Source organism: Globicephala melas, chromosome 1, assembly GCF_963455315.2.
Source record: "Globicephala melas chromosome 1, mGloMel1.2, whole genome shotgun sequence".
In the NCBI taxonomy this organism is placed as follows: Eukaryota; Metazoa; Chordata; class Mammalia; order Artiodactyla; family Delphinidae; genus Globicephala; species Globicephala melas.
In genome coordinates, this window is record NC_083314.1 from 112,175,395 (window position 1) to 112,197,099 (window position 21,705).

General features: G+C 40.0%; 1 protein-coding gene across 1 annotated transcript in view; it reads right to left on the reverse strand.

Moving 5' to 3' along the window:
• Positions 1-2,293: 2,293 nt before the first annotated feature.
• CLCA1 (chloride channel accessory 1) overlaps positions 2,294-21,705 on the reverse strand; it is a 36,765-nt gene continuing 17,353 nt past the window's right edge. Inside the window, exons 6-14 of the mRNA XM_030866124.2 lie at positions 16,660-16,878; positions 15,872-16,099; positions 12,432-12,606; positions 10,505-10,611; positions 8,058-8,273; positions 7,236-7,497; positions 6,008-6,178; positions 3,528-3,767; positions 2,294-2,682 (exon numbers count right to left, since the gene is read on the reverse strand). Coding sequence (XP_030721984.1) covers positions 2,294-2,682; positions 3,528-3,767; positions 6,008-6,178; positions 7,236-7,497; positions 8,058-8,273; positions 10,505-10,611; positions 12,432-12,606; positions 15,872-16,099; positions 16,660-16,878 — 2,007 coding nt within the window. The remainder of the gene's footprint in view (positions 2,683-3,527; positions 3,768-6,007; positions 6,179-7,235; positions 7,498-8,057; positions 8,274-10,504; positions 10,612-12,431; positions 12,607-15,871; positions 16,100-16,659; positions 16,879-21,705) is intronic.

The window sequence follows — 21,705 nt, forward strand, 5'->3', positions numbered from 1 at the left end:
TTCCTTGAAGTATCATCATACATTCCTGTGCAGTTCCCCACTGTATCCCAAGGTGCATCCCATTAAATTCACCCAAATGGGAAATTACAGTCTCAACGAGTGACTTCTTAGAAATTTTCCAGGCTAAACTGATGGCAATCATATTCTGTGGGGCTGAATTGGGGGCCTCAGACTCATTTGTCCACATGGGGCAGGTGCATGGCCCTCTAGTCAAGCATATGTCCTAGTTTCATTTTGTAACTTTAAGAGAAAGACTACAAGCTGATCCTCTGTCCATTTGGTTGACAAAGCACCTGGTTGTGTCCTCAATAAACAATACTGAATTTTAGGACGTCACTGTCTTCCTTGCCTCAGAACTCTCTGCTGTTCTATTATAACAAACATACATAAGAAAAACTAGTCTTTCTTAGACTAAAGGACATACAATCCATTCATTTCAAATTTTGTCTTTGGAGCAAACTCAAGATCTATTTGCTAGTTTTGTATTGTTTGGGCCCCTGTATAATAGTCTTTCCTGAACAATGCCAGAGTGTATTGTAACACCACAGTGAAGTGTGATTACAGTGAAAGATGTGATCAGTGCTATATTAAACTTGTTGTGATTATTATATGGGTGTTCCTGAGGCTACTGTCCTTAACACCACAGTACCCTAATTTATTGAGGATCTGTAGATGAAACTTCACATGGGTCTCAACTAGAAAAAGCCATGCTCCTCCTGACCCTATGGTTTGTTTTTCACTTTAGACTCTGTAAATCTTTTTTTTTTTCGGTACACGGGCCTCTCACTGTTGTGGCCTCTCCTGTTGTGGAGCACAGGCTCCGGACATGCAGGCTCAGCGGCCATGGCTCACGGGCCCAGGCGCTCCGCGGCATGTGGGGTCTTCCTGGACCAGGGCACGAACCCGTGTCCCCTGCATCGGCAGGCGGACTCTCAACCACTGCGCCACCAGGGAAGCCCAAGACTCTGTAAATCTTTGATGTGTGACCTGCCGATAGCAATTGAGCAGGACATTATATTTGGCCTTGGATATGCTGAAGCTTCCTCTAGTTTTTATTATATATTTACTTCATTTCTTTATTTTCTTAGTTTTTAAACATGTTTATTGTATGTATCTCTAAGATGCCTCAGATCCTATTTTGAAATCTTTGAATCTTCCTTTAAGGAAAATCTGTAAATAAAGAAATAAATTTGGAGTCTATGTAGAAACAGTCTTCTAGATATTTTGTATTCAATCAGAGAGTCACCCGCACTTTAAACTAATTGTGCTAATGAACTGAGAACTTGAAACAACTTTCACAAGAGTACTTGGCCATGGAGGCACTGGAATGTGTGATTAGTCCTTGATGGGAACTGCCGTACTGCTAAGTCTATTTGTCCTTTTTCCTTTTTCTTCTCCTTCCCCTTTCATCTATCATGACCATAGCCTCTTCCACCTTTATTTAGTCCTTCATGTAGTCTTCAAAACCTCCCTCCTCCTGATACTTCTCAAGCATAGCACTGATTTATCCTCAAATGTTCTTTACGCCTATAAGAAAAAGGCCAAATCTTGCTCATCTTTTTGTACTCAGGGTCTAGCATAAGCCTGGAATATAGTAGTCATCTAATGAACATTTACTGAATGAACCGAATTGCATTACATAAAGTAATGCATATAAGGCATTAGTAGAGCACTTGGCACAAAGTACAAAATAAATGTTTATTTCTCAATCACTTTCCTTCACACCTGGCCTGAACCTACTTTCCTACTTCATGTCCCACCACTGTGGCTTTAGGGATCATCAACTCTTGTAATTGCATGCATATTACATACATTTCTATGCCTATGGAGCCCTTACCATGCTGTTATTTCTTTCTACAATGCAATCTCTTTCTTAAATGCATCATCCTTGCCCAAATCTAGTGAAAAGAAAACATAATTCTGGTGATGTTGGTCCAAATCTCCTCTATAACAAGCCATGCCTTTTATATTTAAATAGTTTGACCTGGTTGGGCCTTTCTGGCATCTTTCACATAGAATTACATGTTCTTTTATAACTGACAAAGCTCCTTAAATCAAACTAAAACATACTTCCATTTATTGATGCAAGCACCCCTACTTTCTACTACTCAAAATCATTAATAAATGAGCAATAATTAAACTTTTGGATTTGACTAAGTAGTTTTTATACATATGTATCTGGTTGTTTAGCATTTTATTTCATTAAATTGCCTCATACAAGAAGTCTAAAATACATTTTATAAATTTTTATGATCAAAAAAAAGATGGATGATTTGTTTATTTGGGGGAAAACTCAGCCCAAGGCTACTGATAGCTGTAATTCCCCTAGCCACTTCCACATAATTTTTAAAATGTGAATGCCAGGAATGGTGCTGTTGGTATTAATATCAGGACAAGGAAGAGAAGGACTAGGTGTCTCTGGAGGAGTCTCTGGGGGAATAAACAAAGATACTTGTGCAATGTTAGAGATTTCTGACTTCAAGTTGACCTTATCAACAGCCTGTACAGCAATGAAGAGATCTGTGCCATTTGTAAAAGTGATGTTTTCTGGTTTAAACACAAAGACTTCCTCTGAGTTGGCCTCCTTTGGGCTGAGGTGAGTGGTGTTCACTTGAAGTGAATCATTGAACTTGTCTCTGAGATCAAGAATATTTGTGCTTATTCCAATGATGTACTTGTGAGCTTAAAAAAGAAAGAAAGAGAGAAAAAGGATGTGACTTGTAATTCTCAAGTCTTAAAGAAGTTTTTAAAAATCTGTTAGAAACAATATCACCATCCCATAAAATACCAATAAATAAATGTAATTGATGGTCCATATTTATAAGCATTAGTATCTTCTTTTACATTCTTATTTTTATATCCCGACAGAGTGATAAATGTAAAACTGGATCAGGCTTGACTTAAATAAAGACTAGGTCAGTATTTCTGGCCATAGCACCTGACTGAGAGAGGAGGTTAATTACCACTTATTATTTTATTATTTGTGCTTCTCAAACTTGACCGTACATACACATCATCCAGGGATCTTAAAATGCAGATTCTGTTTCAGTAGGTCTGGGGTGGGGCCTAAGGTTCCACATTTCTAACAAGCATTCATCTGATGCCCATGCTGCAGTCCACAGACCATACTTTGAGAGGAAAACTCTGGTAGAATCTGAGATTTCTTCCAAAGGACAGCTCTGCTCCATAGATATCTATGATCTTTTCCCCATTCTCTCCAGGGGTCATTACTAAAAATGAGGTTTATTAAAGCAGCAAGCAAGATTGGCAAGATTGCCAAGCAAACGGCTTGCCAAGATTTCAGAAAAAAACTGAGGATTGCCTGTTCCTGGTTGAAACATCTTACACCCCTTTTGGCCAGTTTTTCAGATTCTAAACTTCTCATGTTTAAAAAACTTAAGCTTTCATTTCAGAGGATGTTCAAGATCCCTCCACATGCATCACCACATGCCTGCCTGCCTCACGCCCTCTGCCTCTCTGCTTGGCTGCTAAACTCTTTTACAGGGCCCACACCACACTCTGCTTACCTCTTCCGTGATCATAATCATCCCCAGGAGCCGTCCAAGTCAGATTAATGAGACTGTCCCCTTGGATTTTTGCCTTCAGGTCAGTGATTTTACAAGGCGGGAAGAGATCAGGTATGGGAGCCTTTGGAACATCGGAGGCCACAAATGAACCTCCCGAGGACGTTCTGCTGAAACACACTTGCTTGCCTTGAAGATCATCCTTATTAATTTCAGGTCTTGGTGGATTCCATTTTACTTGACCTGCATTAAAAAATTCCTCAGTGCAAGGTAAACACCACCATGAAATGGCTATACTTCCCTCTGTTTTTTATTGTATTACCCTCTTTCTACCCTTTCCTTCTTTCCTCCCACACACAAAACTTACTTTAACCATTTGTTGTAAAGCTCCCAAATCAGGTTGCATCAGATGGAAAAAAAGCAAAGAGAGAATCACAGTTCTTTGTCTCACATATATTTATTTCCTGGATATTTAGTGGAATAGCTTTCATAATTTATTTTTTGTAAACATACTTGTCCTGGAATTGTTTCTTTTCCCAACTTTTTGCTATCCTACTCTTAACCTGACACAAGGTCAGTTTAAATACTACCTCTGCTTTAAACCTTCTCAGACTTCCTTAAGCAATCTCTTCCACCTGGGTAATACTAGGGGTTTCATTGTCTTTCCTATTTATTTCTTAATCAATTATCTGGGCCTTCAAGAATTGCCTTGATTAATAATTCTGTGCATTTTTCTCTTTTTTCTCCATGTTTGTGTTTTGTCTTTCTTATTAGATTGTAGTTTCTCACAAAATGTTTTATGTTAGGGGTTCTAAAATTGTGTGCTTTTGAAAGACTTGATTTTCTCAATGAATGCATGGAAATCTAATTCATGTAGCAATCCCAATTTGCTTCACATTCTTGTTGAAAGGTTGTATAAACATCATCCTGAAATTCTAAAAATACCCTGGCCTGCTCAATCAGTGGGATTCTCAGACTTTCTTTTCAATAAAAATATTCTGGAATACCTTAACATGGCATTACTCCGGTTTTACTTTCTCATAAACTCTTCTTCTTTAGCCCTTATAATCTTTTGTCTGTAAAGACAGATTGATCTTTATACCCATTAATCTGGTCTTGGGCAAAGATGAAATGAATACTTTAGCAGGTTTAAGATTAATTCAATTCACCAGTAGAGAATGTCTTTCTTGGTATCAAGGCTCATCAAGGTATACGGGGAAGAGCATAGCTTCCCAGTGCCAAGTCAGGTGCTATCACTTTTAGTAATGTGGACCAATAACCTCTCTAGCCTCTGTTTCTCCATCTGTAAAATGGGATAATTAGGAGAATGAGCTATATTAATGTAAGTGTTAACACTGAGCATAATGCTAGATATAGCAACTATACCCGTCTTCTCCTGACTTCTCTCCCTGACTCAACAAAAAGGGCAAATGAGAATAAAATAAGCTGAAATATGTAAAAGAGCTTTGGAAGCAATGGTGTCTTTTAAAGCATTTTTTCCTATTATCACTTTTGCGTGAGGACACACCACATGTCTCAGAATCCTCCCTTTACTGATCACACACTCAAGTAAAGAGGACAGTGTGAAGCTTCTTAGAAGAGCTTTTCTTACTACACACCAGCACTAGGACAAGACCTGTCCAGGACAGAATGCAGATTGATGGAAAACAAGTCCTGAAATCTATCAGGACTCAGTCTTGGACCTGATTCCAGCTCTAGTCCAGGACAAGTGTTCGTAACTAAGATTGGTGTGGGACTGTCTGTTCCTTGGAGCGTAATTTTTCCACTTGCTTACATGTGGGCTCAGTATGCTATCTGTTATTAGGTTCGTCTACTGTTCTCCCTAGTCTGAGCAGAAGAGAGGAGGAAAAGGAGACAGTGGGCTTTTGGTGATACTGATGCAGATAACAAGCCCCAAATTGTTATTTTTTGATTCTGTGGAAATGCCTGTATCAGTAGAAAGAGCTTTATTATGAAATGTGTTAAGATTTATTTAAAATAATAACAAACATTTATTGAACACTTCTTATTTACCAGCAATAGCTTATTAGATGTATTTTCTTGTTTATTCCTCATAACCATCCCATGAGGTAGTTACCATTATTACCTATTTTACAAGTGAGGCAAATGAAGCACAAGAGATGACCAGGGTGGTCAAAATCTACGTTCAGTCTAGTGGTTTTCAACTGGGGGCTATGTTATTACCTAGAGGACAGTGAATGATGTCTGGAGACATTTTTAATTGTCATGACTGTGGGGGCCGCTTCTGGTATCTAGTGAATAGAGGCCGGAAATGCTGCTAAACATCCTACAATGCACAGGACTGCCCTTCACAACAAAGAATTATGTGGCCAAAATGTCAATAGTTACCAAGGTTGAGAAACCCTGATTTAAGTTTGTACCATTCTCTCCACAGGTTTAGTGGTTTTCAATTGATTCCAAGCCTTTTACTCAAGCCAAGGATGTTATTATAGATGACTTACCATTCTCGATCCAGCCAGGTATGTACATGGCTCTAGTTTGCTGGGGTATCCCCTTCTGAGTGGCTGTATCGACACCTCCCAGAGCCCACACTTTTACACTGTATCTACCATTTGTATCGTAAGCTGTAAAATACCTTGAATAGACACCATCATCCTTAGTAGCATCGGCACCTTGACAGGGAAATGAAGGAATTAATGAATATCCTAAAGGTAACTGGGCATTTGTATATTTCCAACTCATACGTGGATTAAATTTTTTTAAAGCAAAGATAATCCAGTGTTATCTCCAAGAGAGTTTAGGATTTGACTATGTTAAGAATGAGGTATACTTCTTTTCCGTGTGTGTGTGTGTGTGTGTGTGTGTGTAATTTCATACGTGTACATCTTGTCTTCCTGAATTGTTGTCTTTTTTTTGAACTCAGAGATCAATCATGTGCCTCTGTTACAACCAACATAGCACAAGGTAACTACTCAGTACGTATCTGTTGAACTGAATTCAATTACTATATGTTACTGGTGAGAAAAAAAAGTTATATGATTTTTTTTTTAATTTATGGCTTTTCACTAGGGTAGATTTAGGTGGGAAATTCATTTACAGAATTTGTTTTAATAAGGTTACTTGTTTCACAGTAGTCAAGTTCCTTCTAAAAATAAATGTAGAATTTTCTTTTTCTCTCCCTGTTTGACTTCTTAAATATAAAAATAATAGGTAGAATTTTCCCTTTGGGTGCAGGATAATATAGAATCTACATAGATATGGGGGTCACATATAACTATACTTTAATCCAACTCTGCTGCTTTTTAAATGTGAAAGCCTGTTTCCTCATCTGTAATGTAGGGATAATATCTCCAAAGTGTGTGGTGAAGATTAAAAAATGAAGATCTATCTATCTACCTATCTATCCATCTGTCTAATCTTCACACAAACTCCTAACACAAAATATCTATTAATTTTCCTTCTTCACTTTTTGGGGGGTGTGGAATACCCACTGACAACTCCCTAGAGTCTGAGACTTCGGGGCTTTACAAAAGCTAAAGGTAGTCCCTTCCTCATGTTTTCCAACAATTTGAAATATAGGAATTGTGGGGTGGCAGAAATCTCCCCCAGCCAGAATCACAGTGCTGGACTTCCTGCTTCTAACTGTCCTCACCACAACATGCCCTCCTGCTGTTCCCTGGTTGCTTCTTGGAAAAGAAAGATATGTTCTTCAAGTTCTTGGGTGGTTACCTGCTCCGTTGTCCAATAATTCCAAAGTAACTGTTTTTCCATCCACTGATTCTATCAGGGCTGTGACCTTGGCCCTGAGAATTGGCAAGCTTCCTTGGTGAATCTTTGCATAAACTACCATAGGGCTAGGGAATTTGCCTGTGTCTTTGTTCATTTTAGAGGTCACTGTAACTGGAGGCAAGGTACCACTTGATGCACGGGAGGTGACAGTCAAAGTCAGGGTTTGTGAGCTTGCTTGTAGGCTGTATTTCCAAATGCCGACCTAGCCAAAAAAAATGGAGACATTTCCACTTAATAGCTTTAAGTGACACAGACCTGACTTCAATGCCACCTATAGGAAGAGCCCATCTAATACAAGTACATTACAAGTATATCTAAGAAGATTTTTGATACTCTCTCAGCCAAGGGAAACTTTGGTATATTTGGACTAAGTACATGGTTCTATTGCCAAGAAAATCCTAGTTGGGAAAAATGAGGTCTGAAAGTTGTGTCCTTATTATAGCCTTGGTTTCTCAAGAGCAGGATCAAATCGACAGATTCCTGAGGTAGAGGAAATAGTTTTCATGATGCCAAAGCTCTAGCTGCTGTGTAATTTGAAGGTTCTCCTTTTAGCACCTGGAGAAAATATCACCAACTTCCTTTTTCTTGACTTGCTGTCATACTGAGTGATTTCCACCGGATGGAGATTTTTCCTTGTTTTCTCTTTCATTCAATACTGGCTCTTTTTTAAGAAACCACCCTCATTTAAAAAGCTACAATTATTCTGTAAAAATTTTATATTATCTTATCAAATTGTGAGAAGGAAAAATGATGAGTCCATACCTTGGCAATGCCTGGGATTTGGAGGTAGGCCATTTTGATGTATGTGTCCACCGAAAAGCCATCTTGCTTCTTTCCACTGGGATCCCAGAGAAGGATTTGGGGAATGTCAGTTGTCCAGGTGATGAGAAACAAAGTGTCTTTCCCCACAGTACTGTCCACAATCACCGTGCCATTCAACCACTGACTGTTCTGGAGGGTTAATCCCTTGCTCTCAAGCTGTTAAGAAAAACAGCTCTTTACTTTCTGGAGAATACAGCTCCCATCACATAGTCTCTTCCATTCTGTCTCCAACTCTCAGTTATCCCATTAAAAAGCCTTCAGTGATGCCTGAGTCCTTGGTTTGATATTTAGGACCTATTATGATCCAATTCTAAATTACTTTTCCAGCCTTAGCTTCCATAATGTTGATTCCTACACCCAAACCAGACCACTTCCCCATATGATCCTCATGAATCCCTGACTCTCTGACTATCATACTCTCTGCTTTTCCTGGAAGTCTGTACATTCATGTCCATTTGTCTAAGCCTTACCTACCCTTCAAAATTCAATTCAAAAGTCACTTTCTCCATGAAGCTTTCTCTGATGTCCATCTCACTTACTGTGGAGAATAATCTCTCCCTCCCTTGATCTCCCATAGACTCTTATTTCTATCAATCCTTTGATCTCCTCACATTGTGTTTTGCTTTATACCTACTGGTGTACACAGCTCATCTCACTACTAGACTATAAACCCTTAAGGAGACTAACTAGGACTTATTTTCCCCACATATGGATTGTTTGAATTGCAATTAACTAATTTGTGGGCCAATTATTACTGCAGTCCTTGTGAAGATAAATGAAATAAATCAATGGCCAAGGCTGATGCGTTGTCTGAAGTAGAATGAAGGAGCTGTGGAGCAGGGGTTGAGGTGGGGTAGGGCTAACCAGACTTTGTAGAAATGTGATTTTTGAGGATTATCTCCTAGATAATTATTTATGGTCCTTAAATTGATATCCATTAGAAGATAGGGTGGCCTGGTAATGGAGCCAGACTTTCTAGTTTTGTATGTAGATTATGATCTGGGATATGAAGAAAGCTAGGGGCCCTTAGATATGATTCTTATGGCAGGTGGGTAAATGAGTCCTACTCATGTCTCTATCTTTCTCCCTTTTTGGTTTCTTAAATATAAAAATAATGGGCAGAAACTGCCTGGCTGTAAACTTGCCCTTTCATCACTTTAATTATTTTTCTAAGACACATTCCTCCCACATCCAAACCGGGCTCTTGGGTTTAATATTCTAAATCTGAACTAGGATAACCCAAATGAGTATAATTGCTGTCTTCTTTGACTGAATAAATGCTACATCGATAGACTAGAAAGGCTATTATTTTGAAATCTGTCATTATTTGGCTTTTTAAATTTTTTTTATTGGAGTATAGTTGATTTACAATGTTGTGTTAGTTTCAGGTGTACAGCAAAGTGAATCAGTTATACATATACATATATCCACTCTTTTTTAGATTCTCTTCCCATATAGGCCATTAAAGAGTACTGAGTAGAGTTCCCTGTGCTATATATTAGGTCATTATTTGGCTTTTATTAGGTCATTATTTGGCTTTTAGGTCATTATTAGGTCATTAATTAGGTCAATAATTAGGTCATTATTTGGCTTTTATTCCTTTAATTTTATTCACAATAAAAGTTACAACTCACACAAGTGTGGTGCTGATTGTTCACTCTCTCTAGTTTAAAGATTCATGTGAATAACTTCTACAACTATTAGAGAAGAGCATTTAAAAATATATTTGTCCTTTTTTTATTGTCCCAAGACTTTTGAAAGAAAATTTGGTTTTCTTGAAATTTTAGAAGCAGAAGGGCCCGTAGAAGTTTTCTGGTTCATCTCTGGCTGAGAAGCTGAAGCTCAGAGAAGTAAAGTTCTTTGCCCATGGTCACAGTTAATGGCAGACCCATGAACAGGATCCAGGTGTCTGGACTGACAACATGGGCTTTTCACAGTACAAATCACTTTCCATTCATTATATGAAAATCTTGGCAAATATCAGGGATTTGAGGTAATGGAAAAATAGACCAAGTAATCCCTGCACATTTGTCCCAGAAAATTTATACTGAGATGATCTACTCTGAAGAAAATTCTGAGCCAATTATATTGCTATGGGTGCTTGTTAACAGATGTTAAAAAAGAATTCCTGGACCCACTATATTTTATGTTGATGGTTTCTAAGAGGAAGTCACTTAGTATTGTTTCCAAACAAGAAACACTAATTGCCTTGTTTAAATGAATAGTGTTGTATTTTAGGAATAATGTCTAATATCAGGCTGAAACGTCTATTTTAATTTTAATTCATTACTAGAAGAATGTAGAACTTAAAACTTTTAACCATTAAACTCCCCATCTTGGCTATGGTTATTTATAAACATGAAAAACCAAGGAGGAAGAACTCTGACCTGGATGGAACGCTGGGAGACAGCTCCGTTTCCTGATGAAAGGGCCCCAAAAGCATCCATGAGGCCATTGTTCTGAACCTGATCTGAAGCATATGTCTGTAAACCTCCTAAAATGCAATCACATTATCAGAAGTTATTTTCTAGAAAGCAAGTATTTGCAACATTTTAGATATTGTTAAGATAACAAAATACATACTATATACTGTGTTATTAAAGTACTAATAGATTAATGTTAAATAGGTGTCCAGATTAACTCAGAAGCTGATACTAACTTTTTAATCCTATTAAATAATAGCTTCAGCAACATAGTCATTTGGCCACTTCAGCTCTCTGCAAAGCAGTCAAGAATCTCCGACAGACCAAAACTAGTAATATAAATCTGGTGTTTTAAAGGTCATGCACTTTCATATGAGTCATTAAGCCTTACTGCAAGTGTACTGATTTATTCTTATTTTAGACATAATCTTAGCAAGCTTGACTTTCAAGTTTTCTCCTAAATCAGAAAAGATGTATATGTTACAACAGTAAGAAATAACAACTGACAGGGGACAGTTATAGAAAAGTATTATGTATAGTAAACAGGAGATGATATACCAGACCATGTAGTCTTGAGCTATTTAGAATAGATGTAACTGAGATAGTTGATGAGAAAGCACTTTAAAACTGTTAATGACATCCAAAATCTAAGAGTATTTTGGTCATCCTACTGGTACTTCACCCAGATCCCCTTTTCTAGGCTACTGCATCTCTCCCCAGCTGCTCTAAGTGTTAGATTAATGGCATATAGCTGCCTCCTATTCAAGAAAATGTCTTTACCTAATGGGGCCACCCTAGCTAAAGACATAACATGCCCCCTTACCCCTGCTCTGCCCTGACAGTCTATAACCACTGACTGATGGACACAGTGGTACAAAAGGTCAGCCTTCTCTTTCAATATTGTACCAAATCTGTGATGCAATTCCAGATCCAGAGACCCCTGTGGCACCAGGCTTCAGCTAGCCTCTAATTTCACATCTGTGCTTAGCTTCTTCCCCTGCCTGATCTTACTCCCTACTCTCCCTTTCTCCTGAGGGCTCTCCCTCTATAAATCACATGCACTTAAATCCTTTTCTCAGGCTCTGCTTCTAGGAAACTCAGCCTAAGACAGGTAGTATTAGGAGCAAAGAGTCCTGTCACTTTATCTGGCTTAGATGGCAACTGAGCATAATAATTGATATCCATAATGCTGGCTCTAAGTTAAAAAAATTTAAAAAAATATTAAAACCTACTCTGCTGAAGAAGCCAGGTTCAGATGGGATATATTTTAACTGTATGTGTATGGAAGGTAGAAGCACAATATATGAATGTTTTACAAAGAAACTGCATTATATTCTATATTTTCAGAGTGACCTTCTGTTTGGTTCAGCAGGCCCTTTGCCCTTCCCCTGCTATTTCTTGTTCAAGCCCCAATTCAGATGTCACCTTCCTGTACACTCCTTCTTCCCCAGATAAAGTCTAGGCTCCCTTCTTTGTACTCATTGTACCCTCTATTACTAATAGAGCACTTGTATCATAGTATTATATAGTTAGTGGCTTGTCGTCTGTGTCCCCTGGTCTCTTGGCCAGCTGCCAACTGGAAGTGAGTGGTTCCTGGCTAACTGATTAGATTCTTTCCAGTCCTTATAAAGTGTCTGGGAAGAGAGTCCCAAGTTCTCCCTAGAGTGCTGTGCTGGTCCCATGTTCTCCAGACTGCCCTAATCCTAGAACCAAGGCTTTAAAATAAATGAGTGGCGTCAGTTCTAAAAGTCATTTGGGGTAAGAGCAGCTAGTTAGTCGATAAGATAACCCCATCTGTCCCTATCCCACCCTTCCCCTACTCCCCAGAGCACTGGAGCTCACAGTCCAGTGGAAGAGAAAATACAGTAGGACTTAGCAAGTCATCCTTCACCTGTCATTTTAGACAGCTCCTCTAGTTCCCGTGCTGCAGACGGCCCTAGGGCAACTGTATGGATGATGACTCCACTTCGCTTCACTTCATTAAAGCATGAGCTTATAGTGCTGTCCTCCCCATCGGTCAGTAACACAATTTCAGATCCATCTGTTGGGTATTTCTTCCTAATCACCTAAGGACATAATTCAGGCATGAGTTGTCATACTCAGGGTAGCCAAAGTGTTTGGGAAAACTGCAGTTAAAGGGAATGAGAAGAGAAATTCCAGAGGGGATAAACAAAAGTGTCTAGGAATGGTCAAATATCTCTCTGTCTTGCAATGATACAAGACCATGGAACTTGACAATGGTCTTTTCTCTTGGTTAGCCTGTTGCAGAGAAGACTCAATAAGGTGGGATGCAGGGCAGTTCCAGGGATGGACAGCACTAAGCAGAAAAGAAGGTTTTTCTAGTTTCTTTCACATGATCTCTCCTTGACAGGCTTTCAGAGGTTCCCAGATGCCTTCAGAAATTACCCTCATTTAATGGGGATAATACTGAGGACTAATATATTACTATAATAATATTAGACTCGGGGCAGATTTTAGCTTGTATGATATTCACCAGTCTTACCATAAGCTGTTTATGGCTGGCCTTGGTTCTGATTGGTCAGTCCCCAGGTCACATGAGTTATTAAACATTTTAATATCCCCTCTGATTAAAGCAAAACATTTTGTTCCTATTAATCCCCAGTTCCTAGTTGTCCTATGACACGTATGTCTCAACTGTTCCTGGGAGACACAGGTTATAGCTTTTTACGTGGTATAGAGAGCATATGCCTTATGCCAATGTTGGATAAGATTATGATAGAAGGAAAATTAGATAAAATAATAATGTTTATGAAGAGGAAGGCAAGAGTTCACTATTCCCTTAAAAAGAGTGGAAGGGAGACCCAGAAGTAGAGGAAACAAGTAATCAAACCTAAGTAACTCCTCTCTCTGGACCAGACTCTCAGGAAGGGAAGGCTCTCTTAAGTAGGTTGAAAGGGAAGATGAGATCAGAGGAGACTTCCACCCCACTTCTTTTAAGAGGGGGCTGCCCCACAAGGGAAGAGAGCAGAACTGTGATTGCTGCCGTGTGAAGAATTCTGGAGCCCAGGAGCCTGTCAGCTGTGGCTGTAGCCTCAGTCTGACCAAGCTGCAGGGCCTGAGAGGCCAGAGAAAGAGCTGAATTTGGATTCCCTTGTCCCATTCCCCATCACTGCTATGTGTCATGGAAAACATGCAGAAGTCTCCATGTGTCCATAGGGGAAATGGATGGCAGCTGACTTGAGAGTTGGCAGGCAAGAAGACAGTTTATCTTGCCATAGAGGCTGAGGGGTGTACAGCCTCCCAAGGGCTGGATGCAGGACATGGGGGTGCTCAGGGATCTGCTCCAACAGTGAGAGCCAGAGTGTGGTGAGTCAGCTGGGGAAGACCAATGGGCCGTGATCAAGCTAAGAAAACAAGCAAAGCCCAGTGGCCACAGCTCAACTGATACCACTGACAGACCTGACCAGGGTCCTGCCCCAGGGACTAGTGGGGAAATTGAGACAGTGCAGGATCCAAGGCCCTTTACCTCGTCACCCTGAAGCCACACACAATCTCCTCCCACCCCATACCCGGGCTCTGCTGGGCATGAGGAGCATCTAATTTCCAATTGTGTTCCTCACATACTCTCTCACACCATCGGAGTGGAAAATACAGAACCAGAAGTTCCCTCTTCACCACCAGGCCATCTGGCATTAGTCATTTCCCCTCAGGTTTTGTATAGCAGGAGTTTAGTACAACATGTCAGTTTCCCTCCCTTACTTGCTCCTTTAATCAAAGCATGGGTGAGTGGCAGAAGCAAGAGAACCCAAGTGCACACAGGCGTCTGGAGAAGGGTTTTGCAGCTGGCTGCGTACACAATAAAAACCACTTTTAGGGAACTGACCTTCAGAGTGGAATAAAAGGGCCAGAGGGACAGACTGCGTAAGCGAATGGTTGAGTCCGCTGTCAACATGAAACAGTGTGAGCTGAAAACTAAATGTTCCTGCTGCTGCTTGGAAATCGGGAACAGCCCCATTGATGTGTTATGCCCCAAGCAGACAGAGGGCAGAGTTTCCCAAGACACTGCCTAGATTCTGAGACCTTAGACCAGCCAGCTTCCTTCAGCCTCTTATTCTTTATTTCATGGACCTAAATAGCCTCTAAATAAATATAGAATATTCTATTCTATATTTGGAGCGTTTAAGCATCAGGCGTAATCAAATAACTCAATTTAATTTTTTTTTATTGAGAACCTCCTATAGAAAAGATATTGTGCCAGCAGCCTGGGAAGTTAAAAGATAATTCCTATCTCTGAAGAAGTTTTGTTTGAGCAAAGAACATGACAGGAAATAAGACAGAAGAGTCAAAAGTCATAAGAGATGTTTAAGAAAAAATAGAAAAATGTTCATAGGATTCAGAAGGAGAAACTCTATACAGTTGAAACGATCAGGAAAGATGTCAAGAAGTAGTAGTGTCTATGATGATGTGTGAAGAGTGAGTGTGATTTGAGGTACAAAGGAGGGAGGAGAAATTACTCTAGATGGGGAGCTGGCCCGGCAAAGGTGTGGAAGCTGACTGGCAAGGGCAGGGGATCTAATTTGCTTAAACATAGAATACCTGGGAGAGACTCCTGAGTACTTGAGCCTGGAAAGGTAGGTAGGGGCTATATTATAAAAGAACTTAAATATTAGTTAGAGAAATTTTACTTAGTTTTGTTGAAAATGGGGAGAGATTGATGTCCAAGTAGAGGGATGACATGATTGGATGATCAGATGGGATCTTTGGATACACCCCCAATACAATTAGAGTTACAGTTCCTAAGCCCTCCTATTTCAATAAATAAACCTCTTTTATTTCCCAAAAAGGAGGTCCTATATACCCAGAAGTTTGGAATGTTAATCTACCTCTATATTTAACCATAACTCAGAGTTCACTTTTTTCTTCATAGAAGATAACCTCTTAGATCCCTGTGTACCTTTCTTCATAGCAGTCATTAGTGTATGATTATACACTTATTTATGTGACTGTGTAGTTAATGAACCTCCCCCCACTAAGATTATAAGCTCCACGACAACAGGTGTGGTATGTTTGGCCCTCGTGGTATTCTTAATGCATATCACAGTGCCCGACATGTAGAAGTAACACCACCAATCTTTCAAATACATGCAGAAAAGCATGAATGCACAGATGCAGAAAAACACAAAAGCATGAATGAATTAGTTAACAATAGCTTTGGGGGCCTATGTTGTTGCATCATTTGAACCATTGCTCTGCAATTGGTTGTCTAATTCAACTAGACACTAGACATGCATGGAAACACTGGAAAGGGGAATTTCTTAGGAGACATAAATTGTAAACATTGGCAAACTATGATAGGGCAACTTGTCTCACAGTAAATGCTGATTGAATCCCAGAGCAGATGGACGTTCCTCCTGATGCCACTGTGGGTAAGCTTCTGGCAAGTGTGTCTCTTTCAGTGGCACTGTTTATCTGTACAAGTTCACTTTTTACATAGGCAGCACTGTCAAATGTCACCATCCCAACCCAGGACTCCTGCTCAACCGTCTGCAGAAGGAAAAGTTTGCCTGCTTGATTCAGTCGTTTAAGGCGGTCACCAGTCTGAATGGAGAAACAGAAGAAAAGCAGTCAGTTTGGGTTTAGATGGGCAGACTAAAAACAGAACAGGCTAGAGGGAATTTGGAAATGGCTGCCTCAATGTAGAGTAAATGACAGTAAGCTTACTCAAGGCATATCCTTCTATGGAGGAACATTTCTCCTTTATATTTAGTAGTATCTTTGGATAGGATTATTTTGTATAAATAGCCCTAAAAGATAAAGCCGGATTTGGCTTTAGTTTAATCATTAGTTCAATACTCTAGTAATAGTTCTATAAACATACATACAGTCCGTGAAACATAAAAAATGTTAATTCTATATAATTCATCAGATCTTTGCTCACAAATTGAAAGCTAATTTAATTTGGCAAATGAGACATTTGATGCTGAATTTTTGTTGAATAAAGTTGAGGTGGTGGGCAATTCTGATGGAAATGTTATTCCTGTAACTCTTCTGACCCTTGGGGTTGTGTTTATTCCCAGCCAGCTCCAAGTTGTGGTCCAGATCATATCATATACAAATTTGAGACTACCATCCAGAAGACCAAGACTCAATCAACGTACCGTCATGCTTCCAGACTTATCAAGGACTAAACACACAATTCTTTGTCTGATCTGCAACAATGAGAAGGTGGGCTTCGGTGGCTGTGTTGTCATAGGAGTGGTTTTCTTAAAGTCCTCCGAACCTTGGATCACTTCCCATGTGCTTCGGAGATTGCATTTTTTGTTTTGCTCGTTTGGGGCTTCTTTATTGTGGTTTTTTTCTGTACAGAATTCAACCACCTGAAATTGTCAATAAAATGATATAGATAACAGTAAACTACTTGTTAAAATATTTAATAATTTGATTAAAATATTTTAAATGCAGATTTACATTTATGTGCCCTCCTCCCCAGACTGCCTTGTAACCCCATAACCTTGGCTCAATCCCACAGTCACTGCAGAGCACTGCTGGGGAAAATCATAGAGATAATTCAGAGTTTCTATCTCAAAACAAGTCTTTGACCTCAGTGGACTTTTAGTGCTCCTCAGCAATCATCTATTTACCTGCTGTTGGCTTCCCTCCTACTTCTCAAATTTGCCATTTCAAGCAATTGCCACTATCTTTAAGCCACCTACATCTCAACATTTCTCTCCTGGTACCATTTTCTCTCTCCATCCTTTTACTTCCTGCTCACTTCCTTACTTCCCACTGACTTACAAACACCTTGCGTTCTAACTTTCAACACCCAACATTCCAGCTCTCTCCAAAATCCACTTGGATGTCCCATAGGATCCTTAAACTTCAGGTTTTCGTAATTGAACTCATCACCTTTCCTCTGACTCTGCTCCTCCCCATCACCAAGTATTTCCTAACTTGGTGTCACCACTATCTATTCAGTCACCTAAATAGGAAACTGAGAGTTTTCCTACCTTCTTCCCTCTATGAAATAAGAAGATCAATACAATTCTCTCTCTCTCTCCAGTTCATCATCTTTTCTCCTTTACCAATGGAATCTCCATCATTCAAGCCCTCATCGTCCCTCCCTCAGACTATCTGACCTTTCCATCTTGCTCCCTCTTTAATTGGTCCACTCCACAGCTGCCAGGTACATATTCCTTCTTATTCCTGTACTTAAGGTCCTTCTGTGGCTCATCATTATTCACACACTACAATCCAGACTACTTCACATAGCTAATAGCAATCTCCATGATTTGGATTTTCACTTCACTCACGATCTTTGCTCTGGCCACGCATTCCAAGTCTCTAATTTCCCCCACTGTAGCCTATAAGTGCTCAAACTTGCCAGACTGTTTTATATCTCTGTGTCTTTGCTCATGATTCCCACTTTGTCAAGGAGTTCTTCCTCTGTCTTCTGCATTGTGAACTCTACCTTCATGTTTCAGCCAAAAGGTTATTTTCAAAATGTTCTCCCATTTCATACCCTTCCCCTAAAGAATTTCCACTCAACCTTGTGGGCTCACAGTACCCTATAAGAAATTTCAATAAGGCTCCTTTAACATTGTAGTGCACTTATTGGGATGAAAATCCATCTATGACAGAACCCTGTCTCATTAAATTTGCTTCCTCAAAACTTAGCCCTATGTCTGATACACAAAAAAAGCTCAATATGTTTGTTGTTTTTTTAGTAACCTTTACCAATCTGTATGTCAGTGTTTTTTAAATCTAGAAAATGGCAGTAGTTGTTATGCAAGAATTATATGAGAACGTATGCAATAAGGATAATACTAACTAAATGATAGTGTCTTCCCCTTTTTTAAGTTTATATCCCTAGCATTTGGGAGATTTAAAAAAGAGGCACAGTATACAAAGAAGGTATAACCTAGTTTCTCCGCTCAGTGATTTTACAGTATTATCATTCAATTAAAAATCCTAAATATCTGGGAGTCAAGTAATTCAGAAAGTAATCATTAGCTGTAAAACAGTTATTTTTCTCTTTATTTGCATTTTTCAGATTGTTTTGGTAGTGTTTCCATATTATCATTATAGCTACTTTTTAGGAAGGGAACCTGGAAAACTTTTGTGTAAACCCCGAGCAGAGGCTCCCAAACCTGACTGTGCATCAAATTTAACTGTGGTTAATTTAAAACAATCTCAGAGAGACCTTCAAGATGGCGGAGGATTAAGACGTGGAGATCACCTTCCTCCCCACAAATACATCAGAAATACATCTACATGTGGAACAACTCCTACAGAACACCTACTGAACGCTGGCAGAAGACAGACTTCCCAAAAGGCAAGAAACTCCTCACGTACCTGGGTAGGGCAAAACAAACAAACAAACAAACAAAAAACCCAGAGATAACAGAATAGGGACAGGACCTACACCTCTGGGAGGGAGCTGTGAAGGAGGAAAATTTTCCACACACCAGGAAGCCCCTAGTGAGCAGAGACTGCGGGTGGCGGAGGGGGAAGCTTCAGTGCTACGGAGGAGAGTGCAGCAACAGGGGTGAGGAGGGCAAAGCACAGAGGATCGGTGCCAACCAGCACTCACCAGCCCGAGAGGCTTGTCTGGTCACCCGCCAGGGCAGGTGAGGGCTGGAAGCTGAGGCTCCAGCTTCAGCTAACCAGGAGGGAATCCAGGAAAAACTTTGGACCTGCCTAAGAGGCAAGAGACCATTGTTTCAGGGTGTGCAAGGAGAGGGGATTCAGAGCACCACCTAAACGAGCTCCAGAGACGGGCTCAAGCCACGGCTATCAGCGCGGACCCCAGAGACAGACATGAAATGCTAAGGCTGCTGCTACAGACATCAAGAAGCCTGTGTGCAAGCACAGGTCACTATCCACACCTCCCCTCCCGGGAGGCTGTGCAGCCTACCACTGCCAGGGTCCTATGATCCAGGGACAACTTCCCCAGGAGAACACATGGCGTGCCTCAGGCTGTTGCAACATCATGCTGGCCTCTGCCGCAGCAGTCTTGCGCTGCATTCCGTACCCGTCCCCCCTACCCACCCGCCCCGCCTGAGTGAGCCAGAGCCCCCTAATCAGCCACTACTTTAACCCTCTCCTGTCCGGGTGAAGAACAGATGTCCTCAGCGACCTACACACAGAGGCAGGGCCAAAACCAAAGCTGAACCCCAGGAGCTCTGCAAACAAAGAAGAGAAAGGGAAAATTATCCCAGCAGCCTCAGGAGCAGCGGATTAAATCTCCACAATCAACTTGATGTACCCTGCATCTCTGGAGTAACTGAATAAACAACAAATCATTCCAAAATTGAGGCAGTGGACTTTGGGAGCAACTGTAGACTTGGGGTTTGCTTCTGCATCTAATTTGTTTCTGGTTTTATGTTTATCTTAGTTTAGTATTTATAGTTTATTATCATTGGTAGGTTTGTTTGATTGCTCTCTTCCTTTTTTTTAATATATATAGATATTTTCTTTTTCTCTTTTGCTGAGTGTGTATGTTTATGCTTCTTTCTGTGATTTTGTCTGTATAGCTTTGCTTTTACCATTTGTTCTAGGGTTCTCTCTGTCTATTTTTTGTTTGTTTGTTTTTGTATAGTTTTTAGCACTTGTTGTCATTGATGGATTTGTTTTTTGGTTTGGTGGCTCTCTTCTTTCATTCTTTTTTTACATTTTTTAATTTCTTTATTTTTCATAATTTTTTATTTTAATAACTTTATTTTACTTATTTCTCTTTTTTTCTCCCTTTTCTTCTGAGCCATGTGGCTCACAGGGGCTTGGTGCTCTGGCTGGGTGTCAGGCATGTGTCTGTGAGGTGGCAGAGCCGAATTCAGAACATTTGTCCACCAGAGACCTCCTGGCTCCATGTAACATCAAACTGCAAAAGCACTCCCAGAGATCTCCATCTCAATGCTAAGACCCAGCTCCACTCAACGACCAGCAAACTACAGTGCTGGACACCCTATGCCAAACAACTAGCAAGACAGGAACACACCCCCACCCATTAGCAGACAGGCTGCCTAAAATTATAATAAGGTCACAGACACCCCAAAACACACCACAGGATGTGGTCCGACCCACCAGCAAGACAAGATCCAGCCTTATCCACCAGAACACAGGCACTAGTCCCCTCCACCAGGAAGCGTATACAGCCCACTGAACCAACCTTAGCCACTGGGGGGCAAACACCAAAAACACCAGGAACTACGAACCTACAGACTGAAGAACGGAGAACCCAAACACAGTAAGTTAAGCAAAATGAGAAGACAAAAAAACACACAGCAGATGAAGGAGCAAGGTAAAAATTCACAAGACCAAACAAATGAAGAGGAAATAGGCAGTCTGCCTGAAAAGAATTCAGAGTAATGATAGTAAAGATGATCCAAAATCTTGGAAACAGAATGGAGAAAATACAAGAAACATTTAACAAGGACCTAGAAGAACTAAACAGCAAACAAACAATGATGAACAACACAATAAATGAAATTAAAAATTCTCTAGAAGGAATCAATAGCAGAATAACTGAGACAGAGGAACAGATAAGTGACCTGGAAGATAAAATAGAATAAAGAAAGAACAGAGCAGAAAAAAGAAAAAAGAATGAAAAGAACTGAGGACAGTCTGAGAGACCTCTGGCACAACATTAAACACACCAACATTCAAATTATAGGGGTCCCAGAAGAGGAAGAGGAAAAGAAAGGGACTGAGAAAATATTTGAAGAGATTATAGTTGAAAACTTCCCTAATATGGGAAAGGAAATAGTCAATCAAGTCCAGGAAATGCAGAAATTCCATACAGGATAAATCCAAGGAGAAACACACCAAGACACATATTAATCAAACTACAAAAAATTAAATACAAAGAAAACATATCAAAAGTAGCAAGGGAAAAACAACGAATAACATACAAGGGAATCCCCATAAGGTTAACAGCTGATCTTTACCAGAAACTTCAAGCCAGAAAGGAGTGGCAGGACCTATTTAAAGTGATGAAATGGAAAATCCTACAACCAAGATTACTCTATCCAGCAAGGATCTCATTCAGATTTGATGGAGAAATTTAATCTTTACAGACAAGCAAAAGGTAAGAGAATTCAGCACCACCAAATGAGCATTACAACAAATGCTAAAGGAACTTCTCTAGGCAGGAAACACAAGAGAAGAAAAAGACCCACAAAAACAATTAAGAAAATGGTAATAGGAAC